Below are 23,576 nucleotides of genomic sequence, written 5' to 3' on the forward strand. Positions count from 1 at the left end.
AGTATTTGTGAATCATTCCTTCATCTACTCATTAAAAAGAACCGAACCTATAAAAGCAATCACAAAGTCATGTCTTCCCTATTGCTGCTCCTATCCCTCACTTGCCCTCTTGCCTTGCATGTAGAACAAGAGCCACTTGTCACTTACACTCAAACCTCCCCCTTAAGTGTTGTGGTTTCCTACTCAAACTTCCAACACTCAACATTCCTATTTCGCCAAATCCGTTTGTTGTCAATCATATGGTTCCATAATGTTTAATGCTTGTAGAGTCTTGTGAAACCATTACAAGAGAGTAATCAACACAAGATTGTAGCTCAAAAAACTAGCCAAGTGAAAATGAACTATTAAAGTAGAAGTTTCTATGAGCATTGTTGAGACCATTTTTGTAAAAGATAGAAAATATAGACAATGCCTTCAATGTTACAAATTGGATGGCCAAGAGATATCAAAATGCTATAGATGGTTAGTATGCCTACTACCTAGACTATTACCGGGTTTTAGAGGGTGTTTTATGCCATGTGGCTTCTCGGATGTCCAAAGGAGCCTAGTCATCTATTCTCTTAATGTTAAATATACTCAGTGCTCCATTCTTGTATACTGCAGGATTATAACTACTTCACCTAGCTTTGGCTCTTCCCAGGCGACTTTGCTGAGATGATACTGCTAGTAAACCAGAAGTCCCTGCCCCTTTCTGGCGCTTGAGCTGCATTTGACAGATGCCATTGCACAAAACCATCACCATTTTTGCATGTCATAGTGAAACTCAAAACATGATACTTATCTCTGTGCAAAGAACCATTGTACCTGTTCAGCATTGAATAGGTCTTCTGCGAGAGCTTCAGCCTGCTTGCGCTTCTTCTCTTGCTGCATGTATTCTTGCACCTCCTTATTGTAATCTGATTCTCTGCACGAGTTCAATTGTATTGTCATATTCCAGGAGCCAATATGATAAAAAGGAACAAACTCACTGTTATGCAACAATGCTCCACATATGTTGTTCTTTGTGTTCTATCCCTTCCTAGCAAGCCATGCACTGCTAAACCTCTAGAAAACAACAATAGCATTATCCTCTTTAAACGGATTCCATAAGCTACCAAGCATGTCGAAGTGATCTATGGGGCCTCTGCTGAATCCTGAAACCAGGCTGCCCCCTGTGCTGAGTGAGCCAACTCTCATTGATGCCAAGAATAGTAACTTAATCATGTGACTCTCCCTTAAGCTGATTATGATCCTGAGGACAATGCCAGACTTAATGCATGATCCCAAAAACAACTAAGTCTAGCAGAACAAATAATCTATTATATGTTGTTACACACAAAAGCTGAAGAATACCTGTATGGCTCTTTTGCAAAAGGTATGAGCGTAGCAAAGCTGTTCCCAGATATAGCATGTTTCTGCACCAAACGCATAACATTTTGGCTCAAACACTGCAAATAAGTGCTGTTCATATTGTTATATTATATAAGTTAGTGACTGCATATTGGAGGTTTTACTTTTCTTAATTTGCAGACCTTTCTGAAGCGCTTGAAATTCTGCACTGGGCCTGTATCAAAAGGGTCTTCCTTTGTGAATTGTGGCTCCTTCCGGACAATAAGATCTTTACTGTACTCGATGTCAGCTTTCGAATCAGCAATGTTCTCTTCGAGAGAATTGAGCTTTTTATCAGCAGAGTCCTCTTCTGGAAGGCTAGCATTGCTCAATCCTAAAGGCTTCTGGATAATCTTAAAGTCCTCATTCGATGTACATATCCGTATTGTACTAGGAGCAACCATGCTTTTGCTCAGCTGATGAGACCCAAGAAAGCTGGCAGTGGATGGTTTATGATCTTGCACATCTTTGGTTCTTGTAGAAGAGACCCTTACATGCCCCTTGGTTGATATGGGTGCTCTGAAAGATGTTGCCTTGAACTAAATGGAAGAACAAAGGGCCATTATCATCATGCTGTTTTGACTTATGAAGATAAAAATGCTCACATTTAATCGTATAAACTAGCTGTACCTCTCCTACAACTTTTGAAGAAATGGTTTCAGAGTCGTTAATGTCTGAATGAGAAGCTTCAACAGTTTCATCAGACGAAGCAGAAACAGTTGGATCTGTATGCCATAGAGATGAAAATCTTAGTTTCCCTGCATGTCAGACTGCACAGTGAAATGGCAGATAAGAGTTCTGAATTCAGGTCATATTTAACCACCCACTTGCTGGAATTTCAAAGGAATCATGATCAATCTTCCCTGCTAAAATTGCTGCGACAAGTTTTGTTTCACTTGTCTTACGAAGGCGAGAGACAGATTTCAATTCTTCGGAGCTCAACCACCTTTCAATTTTTGGCTCTAATGTGGGTAAAATAAGCAGTCCATCATTGAGCTCTTCCTTTGAATTTTGTATAACCTGAGAAATGACATTAAAGAGATGTAAATATGGCTCTTTAAGACTTGTAGAAGCAGTTTTCCTCTTTTTGCAACATCCATATAAAAACTTCCTTGTCTAACAAGCAAAAGACCCATTTCACATTTCAATCAAGACGAGATGCTTATACCAGTGATCCATCTTTCTCTATTTGGCCAAGAAGGATATGGCTTCCAGATGCAAAGGAAAGCCTCTTGGTGCTCCCTCATCCTCTCTGGATCACCACCCTGAAGCACCTTGTAGGAAGTGAATCAAGTTCAGCCACATGGATGAAAATTTATTTATTTATTTATTCTTAAATCTGCTAAATCCATCCTTTGGAATAGTACTGTGTGGCTCAATTGCCTGCCTGACACCTGCTGCATTTCACCTTCCAAACATGCCATTCAAACAATCATGTTGACAATCTTTCATCTTTGGCTGTAAAAAATCTGGAGTGGCCATGAATGTTTTGTGACTCGTGGTCTTTTTGCTTGGAAAGTTCTCATAAACCAGGATTGTCCACGTCCGACAGACGGGTCAACTCATCCGACCCATCCAGTCCCGTCCGCCATGTCCGGTCCCGTCTGGTTCGCTGTCCGACATAGGCCGACTGCACCTGGTCCTCCCATATGCCTACGGCCAACAAACGGTGACTAAAATGGTCACTTTCCATGGCCTCCTCTTCTGGTTGTGTGATATCTAGGATGGTGTTGAGAAAAGCACGCTGCTGGCCCACCATTCTCATCTCCACAGCCTCTGCCCTGCTCTCTGCTAGCACTCTCTTGCTTTCTGCATGGGCTAGAGGGCTTGCCAAGTCCTTCACTCTTTCCTCGCTCTTAGCTACCCACTCTTTGGCTCATTGATTCATTTTCTCTAGACTTTTGTTTTGTCTTTGGGCTAAAGCCACCATTCTTGGCTCCTGCTCTTTCCACATTTGGGTTGCTTTTTCTTTTCCCTCTTCCAAGCGCTTCATCTCACCTTTCAACCTTTCTTGCTCTTCCAACGTTGACAACAACTTATTCTCCATTTCCTCCAACTCTATGTTTTACACATAGCCGTAGTTAGTTCCTTTCTTATTTTGCTTTGTGCTACATATTTTGCGTAGACAGTTGTACCATCATACACATGATTGTAACTCATGGTCTCATAGGTCATTTTGGTCTTTTGTAGACGTTAATATATCATTTCATTTCTCTCTCTCTCTCTTTTTTCCCGTAAAATTTCTCTCTTTTTTTTTCCCGTAAAAGGTAATTGGATTAATTACAAAAAAAAGGTACAAGTTTACATGATTACAAGATACACGAGGGCTCTAAGCCAACGTGTGGAAAATCCCAGTACGAAGCTAGGAAAAAGTTACACAAGTCATGGCGAAGACGCAGAGGAAATTGCCATATGCCAAGGAAGTAAGTCCTCCCGAGGGAGCTCCCGAGGGAGCAAGTCCGAGTGCCGAATGAGATCTATCTGCCAATGCAAGAGACCTTTAAGCCTAGCAATGTGTCTCGGTACATTCGAGGTCGAATGTAAAATTTCTCTCTTTTTTCATAAAAGGTAATAAAAATTTCTCTCTCTCTCTTTCTCTCATAAACAAGAGTATATTAATGTATGGAGATATTTACATCAGGCCTTCAAGCCAACCAAATAGCATGGAAACAACTATAATGAAGCTGGCAGGCTATCAGAACAACCTATTACATGAGTAATAGTAATAATTCACACAAAAAGGACAGCTGGAGTAGAGCGAACAATAGCCAGCCAAGGAGTGGCAATATCAAGAAGAACCACGTCAACTGACATCATAGAAGAGATTTTCCATAGCACTAAACCACGCACACGGGCAACATGCCCATGGATGCCCGATGTTGAATCAAAAATAAAGGCATTCCGAGTACGCCATATATGCCACAGGGCTGTCCATCTAAGGAAATGAAAAAGGCACGAATAATTTGAATGCAAAGAAGACATAGAGGACATATTCCCATAATCCACCAACAAGTTGGTATGCGGTGCTGAGTCACCAAGGACCACACTCGGGAAATGAAACTCCAGATCTGTTGAGCAACAGGACAAGAGACAAAGAGGTGAAGCAATGTCTCATCACATGTAGTGCAGAAAACACGACTTGTAGAGATCTTTCGGCCACGGAGCACATCTCCCGTTGGAAGACCCCCAATAAGCAGCCTCCACATGAACACTTTACCCTGATACAGAACCTTAGACTTCCAAAGCTGGATAAATCTTTCCCGCCACTTCTTTTTGCTATCCCGAAGATGCCATAATTTACTAACTTTCCCAATGACCCATCTCTTGGCTTCCCCCATCTGATGATATATTTGATTAGCTGACCTTTTCTCAAAATCATTAGGAAGCACAAATCTCCAATCACGCCATGGATACAATGGTTGTAATGCAGGTAAAATATGCCTAAAAGAGTAAAGGCGGGGCAGCCCAAGAATAACACCATCAAGGATTGTCTGCAACCCCAACGGAGACATCCGATTAAACTTTTCTCACTGCAAATCTTTATGCGGCCAATCCAACAACCTTGAGAAAGCTAGTACTTCTCCTTGCATCAAATTCTCCTCCTTACGAATATCAGGAGAGTGCCAAACTACAAAGCGTAGCATCTCCTGTCAAGATACAATCAAATGAGAAAGAAGAAAAGACTGGGAGACCTTAATAGGCCTCGTGGAATTAAGCACATGCCACCATAAAGCATGAATAACCGTGCTACCATGAGAGATGCCTGTCTTTTCTATGAAAAATTTAGCAATATCTGACCAAGAATGACTCTGTATAGATAGAGCCTGCAAAAGGAATAGCCTCAAAGTGGCCAAATGCAAATTAACATCCAACAAGGCTGCACCCCCCATCCTTTTAGGAGTAGTCACATGCTGCCACGAAATCCATACATGACCCAAATGATTGCCTTTCTTTTTCCATAGCATGAATCTGATAGGCTGAACCAATTCCAAAAGGGACTTCTTAGTCCAACGAAGCAATGGCAGAAAAAACGAAATCATATTGATCATGATGCATTGAACAACTTTTAGTCTGACATGTAGAGGCTAGCTCTAAGATTTCCAGTACATGAACTTCTCATGAATCCAGGAGACCATCCAATCTAGCAAGGCATGAGGAGCTACCTCCACACCAATAGGATATCCCGAGTGTCTGGTTATATTGCTTCTTGGGATCACAATTCCATTCCAGCCCAAGGCTTGCAGATCATTCTCCGTACAGGAGAGAAGGGTAGATTTATGAGTATTAATATGAAGACCCGATGCCAAAGCAAAAAGATTCCACACCACCATTGCCCAATTAACATTAGTGTGATCAGCCTTGAGGAGCATAAAAGAATTATCTGCCAAAGATTGACCCACAAGTTGGGCACCGTAGGGAAGAGATAAGCCAACTATCTCACCTTGAGCTACCGACTTATCCAATAATGAGAGCATCGGGTAAGTTACCAAAGCAAACAGCAAAGGGCTAAGAGGACAACCTTGCTAAAGAGACTAAGATAAGGCAATTTCCTCCATTATCCCTCCATTTAGAGCAATATGAGTCACAACACCCTGACTAATGGTATCAACCGGAGAAATCATACGGAGACCAAAACCCATTGTAGACATTACTTGCCGCAAAAATGACCAGCTAACATGATCAAATGCGTTCTCAATATCCAACTGAAGCATAATAACCTGCTTGCCAAAAGCTTTGGCATAGTCAATTCCTAGTTAAGTGTTGTGCATTATATTCTGACCTTTAATGAATGTAGTGAACGGGGATCACGGGAACATGGCATGGGAACATACCAGTCACACTGACGGTATGTAAGGTGTAAAAGGGTATTTTGAGGCATGACAGAAATTATCAAGAAACTCTCTTTTCACCTTCTCAAGCTTCCATGGCTTCTTCTTCTTCTTCCTCTTCTTCTTCCTCTTTCCCTCTTTCTCTCTCTTCTTCTTGCCTATCTCTCTCCTCTCCCTCTTCTCTTGCAGTCCTTCTCTCTCTCCTTAGTTAGGACAGTTAGGTCTCTTTCATTACAAGTGGTGTCAGAGCTTTGTCCTTGATCCTTCTCTTTTCCCATAGATTTAGGGCTCTCACAGTTTCCCACAGTTAGAAAACTCTAGTTATATCTCTCTCACAGGTACATAGGAGTACTCAGGCAAGCTGTCAGCCCTCTTGAAGACTATGGCAGCCTTTCTTGGAGCTTTCCCAAGTACCATGGACACATCTGGAGGTGGGCAGACAAATTTGACAGGTCGTCACTAATTTTCATGTAAGTTTCTTGAGGGTTTTGGGCAAAAAGGAGTGTAGCACAGTTAGAGAAGGCCAAAAGCTCAGTTACTTTTCAAGAAGACCTTCTCTCTCCTCCTTCCTCCAAGTTGCCATGGAACCTCAAGCCCAAGAACCTCAGAGATCTTGCTTCCCATTCTTGGTCGGGGTTATATGTTCTCAAAAATTCCACACACTTCGTGTGGTTAGGTTCCCATGCAAACTTCTCTATGTACTTGGAGAGGTTACACTGTTCCACTACTCTCCTTGCGGCCTGCTCCTTGGCTACCACCTTCTCAAGGTTGTGAATGCTGCGGAATTTCAGCTGACTATAAGTACAGTTTTCTAAGTTGATGCCATACCTGCCATGTATATTCCGGGTGAGGAAAAGCCCGATGCTAGGCGAGGTGGGAAGACAAAAGAGGGGTGACCCCCCCTTGCCATCAAAGACCCTGAAGGGGTGCACAACCCGGCCCGGGGGGAACTTTGCCCACCTCCCAGTGATCCGGAGCCCAAAGAATTATTGCAGGTGCAGGTACATTTGATGGAATAGCCTGAGCCCTGATCATTTGAGTCTACAACCCTCTACATGCATTAGTAATGTCATGAATCACTTGGAAATGTACGGTGGATGCATGCAAGAAGGGCAAGGTATGCAGTCATGGAAATGGTCTCACCAATGAACTACAAATGCAAAGGATGTATGGCTTTATGTGGCATTGAGAACCACCATTGAGGCCCTGGATGTCTGGAATAAGCTCCTCACCATTAGGACAAGGTATGCTCCTTGAGGGAGTCTTTGCAGGGTATTGTAGACAGTCAGTCCTACACAGTCAGCCCGCAAAAGTTGATTACAGCAAAGCCTTCTTGTGTGACTGAGTGCGGGCTCTATAGCTTGATTCCAAGAGGGCATTCCCCCCTTTGATCTGAACTAAAAACCTCCCCATTCTGCCCTACGGTTTGGGAGATACGCTCAGTTTTGAGCTCAGAGGTACTGTGGGACAGACAACAGTTCTACATAGTCAGCCCGCAAAAGTTGATTATAGCAAAGCCTTCTTGTGTGATTGAGTGCGGGCTCTATAGGTTGATTCGAAGAGGGCATCCTCCCCTTCGATCTAAACTAAAAACCTCCCCATTCCGCCCTACGGTTTGGGAGATACACTCAGTTTTGTGCCCAGAGGTACTGTGGGACAGACAGCAGTCCTACACAGTCAGCCCACAAAAAGTGATTACAGCAAAGCCCTGATCATTTACTATCAGAGATATTTTTACATAGCCTCGTAGAGGGGATCGAGGGCTTTCATTTGAATCAAAAAGTTTGGTGATCGGAGCTTTCTAGCTCAAGATATCGTCATTTCTGTAACAAGGGGTCTGGTGAACTGCACTTGGGATGGCAGGCCACAAGGATAAAGCAAAGGCCCAGGAGGACTTCCAGCGTGAAATAAGGGAATCCCGTGCCTCAATGAACGATCCTAGCTCAGCCCAGGAGGATGGTGAAGACATGTTTGAAGAGGGTGCCCCCGAGATAGACCGCTTATCTATGCTCAACCAAACCTTATGCCAACATGAGACCCATCATGCTGAACGACATCGAGAGATGGAGCAACGCCACGGGGAGATGGAAACCCGCTAGGATCACCGTCATTCAAAGATGATGGCCAAGATGGACTTACTCATAGAGCGCATGGGCGCCCTCATCCCCGCCATTGCCCCCCCCCTCGGATCGACCCAAGGAGTATGTCCCTCCCCGTGAGGCTAACCGCCCTCCCCCCTTGGAGACCGGGCGTAGCCCATAAGGTCTCGGTGGTACCCATGGCATTCCCCATAGCACTTATGAGACGAGTGAGCCTTCCACCCGACATGATGAACCCCTCCTTTCCTCCCCCGTTACGAATCCTTCAAGCCCATCCTTGGCACCCCAACTCCCCCGTAACGGAAGCTATTTGCACACTCAAGGGAATGGCTCCAATGCAAATCTTGGGCAGCATGGAATGCACAGAGTACATGGGCACCATGCACATGGCAATGGGCAGCATGCATACGGTAATGGGCAGCATGCACATGGCAGTTTTGGGCAGCATGGACATTTTGGACAGCAAGGTCCTAATGGGCAATTTGGTCCTCATGTAATGCAAGGGTAGCATGGCACCCATGGAAATTTTGGACAGCCGGGGATTGGACAGCAAGGCATGTACGGGCAGCATGTAGCACATAGCATTCATGGGCAGCAAGGCCCAAATGAGCTGCGTGACAAGATTGTGTTTACTAAATTTAATGGACAGTCCTCATCCCCAGCTGAACTAGAGGAATGGACTTCTAAATTGGAAGTCTATTTTCTCATCTACCCCCGTACCGATGAGGCGAAGATTACTTTTGCCTCCCTTCATTTAGAAGGTTTTGCCCACACATGGTGGAGATTCGTTCAAAGAGAAAATCAACAGTTTTGTGATTGGGAAGAGTTCAAGATGCATATGATCCAAGTTTTTGTCTCCCCGGTGGAAAAAGAACGCTTGGCTAGGCAATGGTATTGATCAGCGAAATCTCACCGTGAGGGAGTACACCAACCAATTTATGAACCTATCCATGTATGTTGAGGCAGTCACAGTGATGAGGCCAAATTGCATAAATGCATTTATGGGCTAGATGCGCATCTCTCAGCTGATGTAAGGGCTCAAAAGCCAGCCACCCTGTTTGCAGCCATAGAATTGGCTGAACGCTATGGTCGGAAATACCGTCGCAATGAGGGCATGCAGCCCATTGCAGGACAGCAAAGATATCCTATTAGGCAACCTATATATGCTAGTAATTATCACAGCAACAATGCAAGGAATGGCAGCCCCAAAATCCCTACTTACCCCACTTTTAATGCTGAAAGAAAATATGGTAGTTTTGGGACAGCACCACCCTCCAAAAGTGACCCAAAATATGCTGAAAATAAGACACGGAATAGCTTCAGTCCTAACGGTCAAAAATTCATTCCTCCTGAAGTTGTCAAGGATCGAAAAGCTAAAGGCTTGTGCTTTAAATGCGGGGATAAGTACACGACTGATCATGCATCCAAATGCCCCTTTAAGAACGCCATTGTCAAGATTAATAGCATGTATGTGCTAGAAGATAGTGACAAGTTAGAAGAGGACTTGCATGACAACTCTCCCATGATGACACTTGCTGAAAATGCTGAATATGAAGAGGATCTTGATACCGATCAGTTTTATGACTCACCGGACGGGTTCCCTTTTGACCCCGGTGGCTGCCCTATTGATGACATGCTTGGGAATGACCCTTGGCACCCCTCATTCACCACTATATCAGCTTGCTCGATCTCCATGGATGCATGGACCGGCTCTAGGAGCCCGAACACCCTACGAGTACATGGTAACATTGATGGCAAGAGTGTATACATTCTCATAGATAGTGGCAATATGCACAGTTTTGTGAATAAATCGACTCTTGGCCGTTTGACATGTGTTCCCATTGAATTACAGCAACCTCTTCGGGTTCAAGTGGCCAATGGAAATGAGGAAGTGAGCTCCCATATATGCACACAAGTGTCTCTTATGCTGGCCGAAAATTACACAGCAAAGATGAACTTAATTACCCTTGATATGGGTCCCGTGCATGTTGTTTTGGGATGTGGTTGGCTTCAGCACTTGGGAAAAATCTCTATGGACTTCTCTCAGCTATATATGGAGTTTGTAATGCATGGGCAGCTTGTACACTTGAAAGGAATCAAAGAAATTGCAGATTTTCAGCTTTTCCAGTTTGTGTTGGTATTCTTTGATGATATACTCATTTACAGCAAGTCACTGCATGAGCATCTGAAGCGTGTCAGGCAAATTTTTGATGTACTAAGAGAGCACCGGCTATTTGCCAAAGAAAGCAAGTGTGTCTTCATGCAAACAGAGGTTGAGTACTTGGGACACATTGTTAGTGAAAAAGGCATCCAAGCTGATCCTAAGAAAGTGCAATGTGTCCGGGAGTGGCCCACCCCCACTACCACTACCTCCTTGTGTGGTTTTCTTGGCCTCTCCTCTTTTTATCGGAGATTTATTCGCCATTATGCCACAATTGCAGCACCGTTAACAGACAGGCTGAAAAAAGAGGCTTTCCTATGGGATAAATTGGCTGACCGCAGTTTTCAGCAGCTGAAAGACTTGCTCACTTCAGCCCCCATCCTCGTATGCCCCGACTTTTTAAAGGATTTTACCATCCAATGTGATGCTAGTGGACGGGGTATTGGTACAGTCTTGCTGCAAGAACACGGGGTAATAGCATTTGAGAGCCGAAAATTGGATGATAAAGAGAGAGAGTTGCATGTCTATGATCAGGAGATGTTGGCAGTCATTCATGCTATCAAAAAGTGGCATCATTACTTGTACGGCAGCAGATTTAAGGTGAAAAGTGACCACCGTGTGCTCAAATACTTCTTGACTCAGCCCAACCTTACTCCCAAACAACGTAGATGGGTGGCTACCCTACAAAACTATGACTTTGAGATTACCCACACCCGTGGCAAGGACAATGCAGTGGCTGATGCACTCTCTCGCATGTGGGTATGCAAGGTTTCATCCATCACTGAACTCCGCCATGATTGGATTGAAGAGCTCCAAGAGGCATACTTGCTGGATGCTGAATTCAGCCCTCTTTTCTAGAAATTACAGCAAGGTGTCATGGATGACAACTCCCAATATCAGCTCCACAACGGCCTCATTTGGATCCATGGCCATATCGTGATTCCCCATGCCTCTCCTTTCACCCAAAGGATCCTTGAAGAGATGCATTCTTCACCGATTTCTGGCCACCTAGGGGTCTTCAAAACATATGACCGAGTTTCAAAAAGCTTCCATTGGAAAAGGCCTATGGCGGGATGTTAAAGACTTTGTGTCTAGATGTGTCCCTTGTCAACAAAATAAAGATAGCACTCTTAAACCGGGTGGATTGTTGCAACCCTTACCTATCCCCGAAGGAAAATGGACCCACATTACCATGGATTTCATCACTGGTTTATCTACAACCAAGAAGGGTTGGGATAGCATCTATGTGGTAGTTGACCGACTCACTAAAGCAGCCCATTTCATCCCTACAAAATCTCAGTTTACAGCATCTCAAGTTGCCACTCAGTTTATGGAGCATGTTTTTAAGTTGCATGGCTTACCCTACGTCATAGTACATGACCAGGACACCAAATTTATGAGTCAGTTTTGGCAGACAATTTTCAGCTCCATGGGGACCAAATTGGCTCCGTCTACAGCATATCATCCCCAAATGGATGGGCAGATCGAGCGAGTCAATAAGTGGCTTGAAACCTATTTGCGACATTTTTGTCATGACATGCAGAATTCTTGGGATATATGGCTGCACTTGGCTGAATTTTCTTACAACAACTCCACTCATTCGAGCATTGGAGTCTCTCCCTTCGAAGCATTGTATGGTTATCGGGTGCCTCTTCCTACCGTGATCTTCAATGAAAAGCTCAACCCCCTTGGAAAAGAAGAGTTGGACCGTATGCAAGCTTTACTTCAACAATGCAAGGTAAACCTCAAAAGGGCTCAAGAGCACATAAAACTCCATGCTGATGCAAAAAGAAGACCCCTTGACTTTCAAGAGGGTGAATTGGTACTCCTCAAGGTTCCCAAGTCCCATTATGCTACACTAAATGACGGTTCTTGCAACAAGTTGGCACACCGTTACTATGGGCCCTACAAAATCATTAAAAAGGTCGGGGACTTGGCTTACCGTCTCCAACTCCCTCCCACTACTAAGATCCATAATGTCTTCCATGTGAGCCAATTAAAACCTTTCATTGGCACTCCCAAAGATCATGTAGAGGAGCTACCACCCATAGATGAGGAGGGCCTTATCCAGTATATTCCTGAAGCGGTCATTGGGCAACATGAAAAGCAACTCCGCACCCGTTCCATACATAAATACCTGATCAAATGGCAAGGCCTACCAATAGAGGAAGCCTCTTGGCGCCCAGCATCTATCTTGGATGAATTTCCACACCTCAAGGAGACTGTATTGACTGGAACTTAACCAAGACATCTGTTTTGGGCTGCAGTCTGCGTCTGGACAGCCACCTGTTTTGCACCAGTTTTGGTCCTGGTCCATTTTCAGCCCCATCCCCCATACATGGACTGAAAGCACACCTCGAGGGCTCCGTGCCAACACCTTATTTGCCCCGATCGGAGTTCCCTAGAGGAAGTTATGTCTGTTTTTCTCCAACCATACCATCTGGGACAGCACACTAGTAATTCCTGGACAGTCCTCTATTTTGTAACAGTTTTGGTCCTGACCTAATTGCAGCCCCGCCCCACCCACATGGGCTAAAAGTACATCTCATGGGCTCCGTAATGACACCTCAATTGTCCCATTCGGAGTTTCTTACACAAAGTTATGGCTGATTTCCTACAGCACACCCTTACAGGACATGACCACATCCCTTGTTTTTTAAGACAAACTTTATGAGACGGGATGGTTTGTAATGAACGGGGATCACGAGAACATGGCATGGGAACATACCAGTCACACTGACAGTATATAAGGTGTAAGAGGGTATTTTGAGGCATGACAAAAATTATCAAGAAACTCTCTTTTCACCTTCTCAAGCTTCCATGGCTTCTTCTTCTTCTTCCTCTTTCCCTCTTTCTCTCTCTTCTTCTTGCCTATCTCTCTCCTCTCCCTCTTCTCCTGCAGTCTTTCTCTCTCTCCTTCCCCTTAGTTAGGACAGTTAGGTCTCTTTCATTACAATGAAACCGTATTGACATGGATGAACCACGTGCGGAAATACTTTCTGCAATCTGTTGGCAATAATTTTGGAGAAGATTTTATATAAAGAGCCCATGACAGAAATGGGTCTCTATTGTTTCAAAGAGGCTGGAGAGGGAACCTTGGGCAACAAACTAATGACAGCAATCTTCCAATTTGAAGGCATCATACCAAAATTCCACACTTACTGACACAGGCTAGTTAATGGGTCCTTAAGAAGTTCCACAAGGGCTAAAAACAGCTCATTAAGAAGCTCATCCCAACCAGGACTTTTCCTTTGAGACAAGTGGGACAACACTTCTTTGAAATATCAGCCTCCATTAAGTTCACCCATTCTGGTTTGACCTGATTACTAACCAGGTCACAAATATATCTTCGAGCAAAGTAAACAGCATATGAGAGAATCTCTTGCAGACCCAACAAGGACCTATAAAAGTCTACACTCATCCGAATGATGGAGGCAAGATCACTCACCATAACACCTTGCCCATCCATTAAGCGCATAATATTTTCCCGGGCATATTTCTGATGCAAACGAACAAAAAATTGATGAGATTGACAATTACTATCGTGTAAAGCTTCGGCTCTGGCTAGCAGTTTGTATTTTGCATAGTTCTCTTCTTGAAGAGATTGAACCCTGTCTTTCAACCATTCAATGCATGTGACCAAGTCATCATTGGAATCCCCAGACTAGCACAGAGACAAGGAATGGGCCAATAAAGATTGGGCATGCTGCAATTCAGCTCAAAAAGAGAAAGCATGTTGAATACCATATTGTCGACATAACACTGGCGCATTATCCCTAAAAACAGCCCATGCTTCCATTCCTCTAGATAGGACCCTCTAGCTAAAAGAAGCTATCAGTTTACTAAACACCTTCCAAAAACTGGTTTTGCTGCAGAAAAGATTGATTAAAATGAAGAGGCAAACGAGCAAGGAGAGCCTTAAATGCATGAACAGGTCTGTGGCTCATTTCCAAGACCAAAGGGTAATGATCTGACAAAACATGTTGACTTTCCACCCACGTATCAATAACTGTAGGAAGAAAAGAATCACTCTGACAAATGTAAATCCTATCCAGTCTGGCCCAAGTATTTGGATGTTGAAAAGAACGATAAGTCAAAGACACCGCTGTGAGAGCATCCCAAGCCTGTCGCTCAAGACCATCCATAACCGAATGCGGAGAAGTCACCTAATCCCTAGATACACATGCATTAAAATCACCCATGACAAAGCCTTGACGGGCCATGGCAAGGCAATGCAGGTCATCCCAAAGTTGACGACGTTCCCTTGTAGTAGGAGTATACACGCCCACAAGCCACAAAATCTCTCCCTCATAAAGTTTTTCCAAAATCACAAATCAACCGCGAGGGTCCTGAGAAACTAACGATGGTGGCAGGGAAGATTTGACAGCCAATATAATTCCCGCTTTATGCGGAGCTCGACCACTAAAAAATACCACATAATCCTTGTATATGTAAGAAGATCCAGCCAAAGCGTGCTGTTTGTGCTCCACCGCACAAAAAAAATCCCAATTTCCAGCTAACAAAACTTTCCACAACCAATACTACTTGTTGCCCGAAGAAATACCTTTCACATTCCACAAAGAAATTTTCATGATTAATCACAAATGAGAAAAACTATTGAACCACAGCTTTTCCTTTCCCTTTTACATCAACAGCCTTGGCAACCTTGAATCTCTGCATTTCACTTCGGATAACATCTACAAGATCTGCCCTCTGCAAACCTGCAATCGAAGCACGGGAATGAAACTGCAATTGCTGGGAACGGAAAAAATCCGAAGGAGGCACAAGCCTCCCACGTGCATCAAAGCGCAAAGTAGAATCAGAAGTCCTTTTATCTTCCAATGCAGGAGCACACAAAGATTGAGGTTTCATATAAAATCCCCTACCTCTGCATTGAAAGGTCTGAGTGATTGGGGGCGGCGGTGGATATGAGAATCTTGTCTGGCATTACGACGAACCACAATGACCCAAGAATCCTCCTGAGGAGCCAAATTCCGCCCAACTGCAAGAGAAGCACGCTCCACACCAATGTGAGAAACATCCTTTTTGCCATCATCACGACCATGTTGGGAGAGCTGCTCACGATCAACTAACTGGCCTGAAGCATTTGCTGAGGGTGGTGGTCTTGCATTTCCATGTCTGGATCCATAGGGCGCTCCACTACCTCAATATTTTTGTCCCACTACCTCTGTATTTTTGTCGCATTCCGAAATGAAATGGCCCAACTGGCCATTTCTGAAATAGTGTCCAGCAAAAGTACCCCATTTAAACTCATACACCAACGTTTACAACCCTGGAACCTCAAAACAAATTTTTGTCAGGTGAGGTTTCCCTGTATCCCAAAGCATACATGCCCTATTCCTATTGCGAGAAGCCAGCTCAGATTTCACCAAAACCTCCCCAAGGATTCTCAAAACCAGAGGGAGGATTCTCCAAAGATGTGCAGGGGAATCAACCACCTCTACCCGAATTGGACATGCCTCTGTCTCAGCACCTCCTGAAACTCGGCCATGGGCCTCCAAGGGACCACATGAACTAGCTGCCTATCCATAAACAAGGGAATGTGTTGCATACTAAGAGCACGTACTTCCGCAGAACGAAAAAGAATCTCAAAGAACCCCTTCGGTCCATCATAAATCTTTCAACCAAAGGGACCTGCATATGCCCTGAAGCATCATCTGAGCACTAATCAAAACTGACAAGCATGGACTGCAGCCAAGCACGAATTCTACTGATCAAAGGAGTCCTTCCAGTAAAGTAAAAGATGGTTGCCCTCTCATGGAACGCAACAATCTTCTTTAAGACCAAGTCAATTCCCATGACTGCAACTACTTGATCCCCATCCAGTAATGAGTTAGCTTTACCCTCATTAACATGGACATAATCTGACATAAGATGATTGGGAATGGCCAGCATGAACTAAAGGGACCCATCAATCTAAGAGCATGAAACATGAACCTGTGGCCAAGGCAAATTTAGGGGGCCTATGACCAATTCTTCAACCAACATCCTACGACGTTTGCCCATCTCATTACCATCCAGCAATGGCCAGAGTTCTTCAGTCAGCGAATCACCATCTGAGTCTGCCAAGTCTTTGTCATTCCCTTGCCCAATATACTGATTGAGAAAGGCCATATCGATACCATTAGACTCCTGCAGATTTGCCATAGCAGAACCAGATGCCGATCACAAGTGTCTTTCTGAACCCTGACAAGCGATGCCAGAACTAAGCTGGGACTGCCTCCTTCAAGCATTGCGTGGAGACTGTCTGCGTAGGTGTAGAAACAGTGAGAAGTCTATTTCTGTCTTTCAGTTGGGCATTGCAGAAAGGCGGGAACAGGCATCAGGTCAAGGTGGAGATCGATAGTTAATACTACAGCCGCAGGGGAAAAGACACGGTCTGCAGGCAGGTCAGGTATGACCCTGTGCTAATCTGAAAAGGGAAAAAAAAAAATGAAAACAGTGCATGAGCCTCCTCCGAGTCAGACACGATCGACCAGAGACTGCCGCCGCCCACTTTCTCTTGCTCCTGCTCGTCCAGAGCCTGCCATCGCCCTGCACGCTGGAACAGAATGGGAAAAATGGAGGCGTGCAGACCGTACACAGGCAACACAACCAATCTAAATACCATAGCGGACGCCTTTTCCCATTCACTTCTCCAAGTCACCATCGCTCTCTCCATCGCTCTCTCTCTCTCTCTCTCAACCCCCCTGCATCTCATTCATCCTTTCAAGTTCTCCACCCCTCCTACTCCTTTCAAGCTCTCCATCCTTTCTACTCTCTCAAGCTCTCTCCTCCCAAAACCTCTCAACCCTTCCAACCTCCTCCTCCATCAAGCTCTAGCCTCACTCTACTCCCTCAAGCTCTCTACCCTTTCCACTCTTTTTTCAATCATCTCACCCTCCACCCGTGACCCTCTAGGCTCTCTCTATACATCATCAATGGCACCCCCTCTCCATGAGACCTTTCGCTTACATTGTGCCTACTTCAAACAAGTGAAGGAGAAATCCAACACTTGCAAGTGGCAATGCAAGTATTGCCCAAAGCTCCAAATCTCATCCGTCACTCGCCTTCTCATCCACCTTTGCAAATTAGGAGGGGAGGCCACCCCCTCGAGTCTTGAGTCTTGAGTCTTGACTCTTGTTCCAACTCTCTTTTGCACTTTTGACTTGAATCTCTAAGTTTATGTTTTAACTTTTAAGTCCAAACATTAAGCATAGACTTAAGTTTTTTTCTTCCATCAGACATAGGTCCAAGATTTATTAGTCCGATTTAGTACCGTACTAGCATTGGGCTGTACTAATTGGACGCCATAGGACGTGACAACCCTGTCATAAACCAAGGTTGGAATGGACCATTCAACTGTTCCGTGTAGTGATTACAATCTGACCTGCCTGACCGTCAAGAGCTCTTTGCCAAATATCCTGGTCTCAACTACAATGATCTGTGTACGATGATCACACATAAAACACAACAGAAGATGACCTTATGTGGGTCATACAGCCACTGGCAAAAAGCTCTGTAGATCATTCTCCAAATATACTAATGGCCTTCCTAGGTCTTAAATTATCTCAAATCCCGTGCCAAAAACTTCACGAAACACACGGAAATTCTCTGCATCCTCCAATTGCTTCTATCCAGGTATGTTGGGAGCATCAAGAGGACTGAAAGTGACTTACCTATCCTGAATGCACTGAAATAATTCTGTCTGCCAAACCCAATCACACAACTAGACAAAAGCCAAGGATAAATGACCCAGAATCTGGAATGATGGTGTACACACACAGCCTCTCTCGCTAGCTGCTCATCATTCATGATTGCTAATGAATTTTCTGCTGCCTCCTAGCTCCAAAAATACTGCTAACAAAAAACTTCATGTAAAAAAATGTCAACGGACCCATTTCAAGAGATTTGGAAATGGGAAAAGCAAATCAGAGGGGCGGGCCTGCTCAATATCTGACCTTCTCACACCAACTTTATACCCAATTGACCCTGTCAATTTCAAATGTCCTAGCCCATTAGGAAATGGCTGACCAGCCACTTCTTAGACTTGGATTGGTCTCATCTCTAGAGGGGACATCCTCCTTGGGGTCATTGCGGCTAGCAGGGACAGGATATTCACTTTCACAATAGAGGAATATGGTCCTCTTCAGCAAGAGGACTTGGATCAGGTAGACTTCACAGGATGTTCTAGACGAAGAATCAAAGTAGTGTCACACTGAGAGAAGGTAGCACATTGACCTGGACACAGCCACTTGGATCAGGGAGACATTGGGCTTACTGAAGGAGGCCACTTACTTGTTAGATGGATGCACACATTGAGCTTATCAAAGGAGGTCCCCCTCAAAGATTACAATGGGATCCAACAGTGGGTTTGAAGGGATCCATTCCTTGATAGGCCATGCGATGTGGCCTTCTTTGGCTACACTACCAGACTAGGGAGGAGCATAAAAATGAGAAAAATCAGAGTGCGGAAAGCAGCTACTTCCCACTGACAGAGACAAGGCATCTCAAATCATTTCCTGTCAGAATTTTAGAAGAGGCTAGATGAAATCTTAGTCCTAGGAAGGTATCCTCTTCCTATGGCTATTAGCTCACAGGAGCTTAGCAGTTGATAATGGCTTGGATATGGCAAGGCCCCAGTGCCATGTGCAGTACTGCTGCCACCTTCATTTTTGCATCCAGCAGGACGCTTTGCTGCTGTCCTCTGCTTCAGCTTGATTCAGACAAGTGGCTCCACACAAATATGTATTTTCAGCTGCTGATCATCAGAGAGACTTCCTGCTTCATTCCAGGATCCATTGGAGGTCAGCACACTTTGGAAGCTGTCATCACTTTCTCCAACTCCTCTTCGAGCTCACCTCATCACTGGTCCACCTGTGACACACAGGTTTGAGGCCCATTGTATCATACCAGCATAGACTGATTCATTCAATCATTGTCTCGTCATTATGAGCTCTCTTCTACTTGAGTTCTACCACTTTCACTATGTTCTTATCATACACGAGCATTTCTTTACAGTGCTCACTAGCTCTGAGAGGATGAGGACGAGGAATGCGTTCTTGTGGACCTAGCACTCCAGCACCTTTTTTCATACAGCCCCTCAGATGGTTTGGCATTAAAGCCCACCAGGTTGGTTGTTCACATAGTCATTGTACATATGATATGCTTAGCTACTCTCTATGGGGTCATTTGTACTTTTTATATTACTGCAGGGGTTTCTCCAAGGTGTTATTAATAGAATTTTCTTTTCTTGGAAAAAAAACAAGATGTTGGATGCCTGATCTATTTATGTCACACTAAACCACATCTTCGATTTGTAGTCTCCTAGTTGAGCAGGTTTATGCAAGGTAGAAGACTCAAGTGACCCTAGACAACAAAATCCGCCCTATTCCAAGGGAATTCCGGATGGCATCACCTTGTTCTATCCCTTGATGGGCTACCAAAATCGTGCCATCAAGGGTTTGCTAGATAGGCATGTCACACATCACATGTGTGGGGGGGTGTGACAATTACTTGGAATGGGGAACAGAACCCCCTAGAATGTTGGGAATGCCCAAGGTCAAGGTATAGGAACGGGGGAAACAGCACGTCTTAAGTGCCCCAAATTGCCTTGATATCCCCCCAATGCTACAAATTGCTCAAATCACCCTAAATGTCCCAAAATTGCCCCAAATTGCTCTCAATGCCCCAAAAATGTCACAAATTCTCAAATGCCCCCAATGCCCCTCTAATTAACTTTAATAACCTTCAATGCTCCAAATTGCCCCAAATATCCCAAAGTTGACTTGATTACCCCAATAGCTCCAAATTGCCCTAAAATTGCCCCAAGCACCCCAACTACCCCAATTTTCCTTGAATAGACGATGTAAATGTGTGATTACGTTGGAATTGAGAACGGGGCTGAAATTTGATTGTGATTCGCAAGAGTTGATGATGCATCAGATGTGAACCTTGCATGGACTCATGATTGGCTTGTGCTCTCTATGCTTTGAGTCTTCAGCCCGAGAGAGAGAGAGAGAGAGAGAGAGAGGTGTGTGCACATTAGGCAATGGAGATGGATGAGCAAGCAACAAAGGGAGCGTGACACAAGCGAGAAGAAAAAATTGAAACATAGCATCAGTTTTTGGCCAATAGGCTTGGAACGGCCCCTCCAAACACAGAACGACAGGGAATGGACCTAGGAATAGTAGGGAACGTTTCACATCTTGGGAGGGTTCGAAACATGTTAGGCCATTCCTATAGGCCAAGATGGTCATTCCCTCTCTCTCTTTTTTTTTTTGTAAAAGGTAATTGTATTAATTACGAAAAAAAGTACAATTTTACTTGATTACAAGGTACATGATGACACTAGGCCATCATGTGAATAGGTTCCAGTACTAAGAGTTACAAAGTCATGGCAAAGACATAGAGGAAATTGCCATATGCCAAGGACATCAGTCCTCCCGAGAGAGTAAGTCAGAATGCTGAAGAAGATCTATCTGCCAATACAAGAGACCCTTAAGCCTAGCAATATGCCGCTGAACATTACAGGCGGAATCAAAAAGAAAAGCATTCCGAATGGTCCAGTTATGCCAACAGCCCCAATATCGAAGAAAGTGAAACACGAGCTTCATATGTGGCTCTACCGGGGTGGGGTATTTGGGCTGCATAAAGACCCAATCAAAGGGCCTTAGCGAGAAACCAACCACCGCTCGCCAAACGGCTGACAAGAACGACCATATTTTCTTAGCGATAGGGCAAGAAATAAATCGGTGACGGGCGGATTCCACACTAGTGGTGCAAAAGAAACAGTTGTCGTTGGATATTCGTCGCTTGAAAAGAGCCGAAGCAAGTGGAAGACCCCCAATCATCACCCTCCAAAGAAAGACCTTATATTTGAAGGGTGTCTTGTTCAACCACCCTTCCATCACAGTTGCCCTCTACCATGACCGGGATTTATGCAATCCCCATAGAGCATTAGCTTTAGTAACCAGCCATTGATGATCTTTAATTAGAAGATGATAGACCTGGTTAGCGGAAGCTTTGCCTAAACTCAGCCGGCCTTCAAAGTCCCAATCCTGCCAAGGACGATCTGAAGCAAGGGCAGGAAAGGGTTGTCTGCTCTGGAGCACCATCAAAAGCTGTTCCCATAAATGCCTGTATCTACAAGGGATCCTGAAAACCCTCCTAGCTGTACGAAACGATATTAACACATTGCGACTGGCAAGGGTGGCATCCGCGACTGAAGTTAAGCCCAAACGTGCCATACGGTTGAATTGTGGTCGAAGCTCTTGTTTACCTTCCCATGAAAGTAACCGCGAGACTGCCAGCAATTCCAGTTGAAAAGAATTAGCAGCTAAGCAATCCTCCGCAGGATGCCACTGAGCCTTCCAGAGGACCAGTTTCCAAGAACATACCAAATGGGCAAGCAGTGACGAAGAGGAACTGGAGAACCGAGAATCGGCATTAAGAACATGCCACCAAGAACTCTAGATTTGGGTATTGCCATGCCAAAGCCCATGCTCCTCAAGGAAATAATGGACTATAATGACCCACGGATCATGATCTGAGCACATGGCGTGGAAAAGAGGCAAACGGAGGGCAAGCATGTGAGTTTGGGCATCCAAAATAGCTCCTCCACCCATGCGTTTGGGGATGCAGGCATGCGACCAAGAAATCCAGGAAATGCCTACATGCAAGGAATCCTTCTTTCATAACATAAAACGAATAGACTGAGTCAGAGCATTCAGAGTAGTAGTAGTCCAGGGTAGCAAGGGCAAGAAATATGTGAGCATCGACAACATAATTGTCTGGGCTACTTTGAGGCGAACATGGAATGGCCGAGCCTGAGACTTCCAATATAAGAACTTAGCCGCCAGTTTCTGAGAAATCCACTGTAAAAGCTGCTTTGGGGGAACATCAACACCCAAGGGGTAGCCAAGATGTTTGACAATGGAGCCACGAGGCACAACGATACCCTGGCAGTTCAATGACTGCAAATCCGACTCCGTGCAGCTGAGAATGGCTGATTTCAACGCATTGATGCGAAGACCGAAAGCCTGACCAAAGAGAGCCCAAACATCCAATGCTTTGCGAAGGTTATCCTTGTCCGCACGCAGAATCATAAAGCTGTCATCAGCCAAGGATTGACTAATGAAATGCTGTCCAGAAGGAAGCGACAATCCAGCCAACTGAGTGGAAGCTGCCATATGAGATAACATCGAAAGAACCGGATGAGTCGCAAGGGCAAAGAAGAGAGGGCTCAAAGGGCACCCCTGTCTGACAGAGCACGCAAGGATAAATGGCTCGGTAACGCCTCCATTCAACATGACTCGCGAAGACGCCGCTGCACTGATGATGTAGATCAGTCGAGACATCCGATCACCAAGGCCCATAGCAGACATAAGCTTTGCAACAAAAGACCAGTCCAAATAGTCGAAAGCCTTTTCCAGGTCCAATTGAATCAGTACGACCTCCTGATTAGAATGCCTTGCATAATCAATCACCAGTTGCGCATTTAATACATTGTGGAGAATGTTTTGGCCCTTAATGAAACCATATTGAAGAGGATGCACAATGGCAGGGAGATGCTTGTGGAGCCGATTCGCCATTACTTTGGAAAAGATTTTGTACATAGAACCCATTAAAGAAATTGGGCGCCAATGTTTCAACATAGACGGCGAAGGAACCTTTGGAAGCAGTTTAATAAGTCCTTTCCATGAGGAAGGCATAATCCCCGTTTCCCACACCTGCTGAAACAAAACCGTCAATGGTTTCACCAGTTGGGTAGCAAAAAGCTCAAAGAACTCAATGGTGAGACCATCCCAGCCAAAACTTTTGTCCTTGGGCAAGTGTAACAAAACATCCATAACCTCTGCCTCACAAATATCTGACTCCATAGTAGCTTGCATGTCCTGCGGAACCTGATTGCGGACCAGGTCATAAAAAACTGAACGGGCCTGAGTAGTTTGGGCTGAAGGTGGAGAAGTGGAACCAAGAAGGTCAATGAAATAATTCCTACACATATGCACAATAGTCTGCGGATCAAGGACCAGGTGGCCTTCTGCATCCAGGAGTCTAGTCATATTCTCTCTAGCAGGAGAGGCATGGAGAGCTGGAAAGAATTTATGAGTTTGA

General features: G+C 44.7%; 1 protein-coding gene across 1 annotated transcript in view; it reads right to left on the reverse strand.

The window, feature by feature from the left end:
- Positions 1-323: 323 nt before the first annotated feature.
- NBS1 (nijmegen breakage syndrome 1) overlaps positions 324-23,576 on the reverse strand; it is a 219,384-nt gene continuing 196,131 nt past the window's right edge. The window contains exons 9-14 of the mRNA XM_087693122.1: positions 2,196-2,388; positions 1,999-2,093; positions 1,512-1,907; positions 1,333-1,394; positions 805-904; positions 324-703 (exon numbers count right to left, since the gene is read on the reverse strand). Coding sequence (XP_087549248.1) covers positions 617-703; positions 805-904; positions 1,333-1,394; positions 1,512-1,907; positions 1,999-2,093; positions 2,196-2,388 — 933 coding nt within the window. The 3' untranslated portion in view covers positions 324-616. The remainder of the gene's footprint in view (positions 704-804; positions 905-1,332; positions 1,395-1,511; positions 1,908-1,998; positions 2,094-2,195; positions 2,389-23,576) is intronic.

The sequence above is a fragment of the Lygodium microphyllum genome, chromosome 14 (genome assembly GCF_053477565.2).
Source record: "Lygodium microphyllum isolate KBCC chromosome 14, Lygodium_microphyllum_v1.1.10, whole genome shotgun sequence".
Classification (NCBI taxonomy): domain Eukaryota; kingdom Viridiplantae; phylum Streptophyta; class Polypodiopsida; order Schizaeales; family Lygodiaceae; genus Lygodium; species Lygodium microphyllum.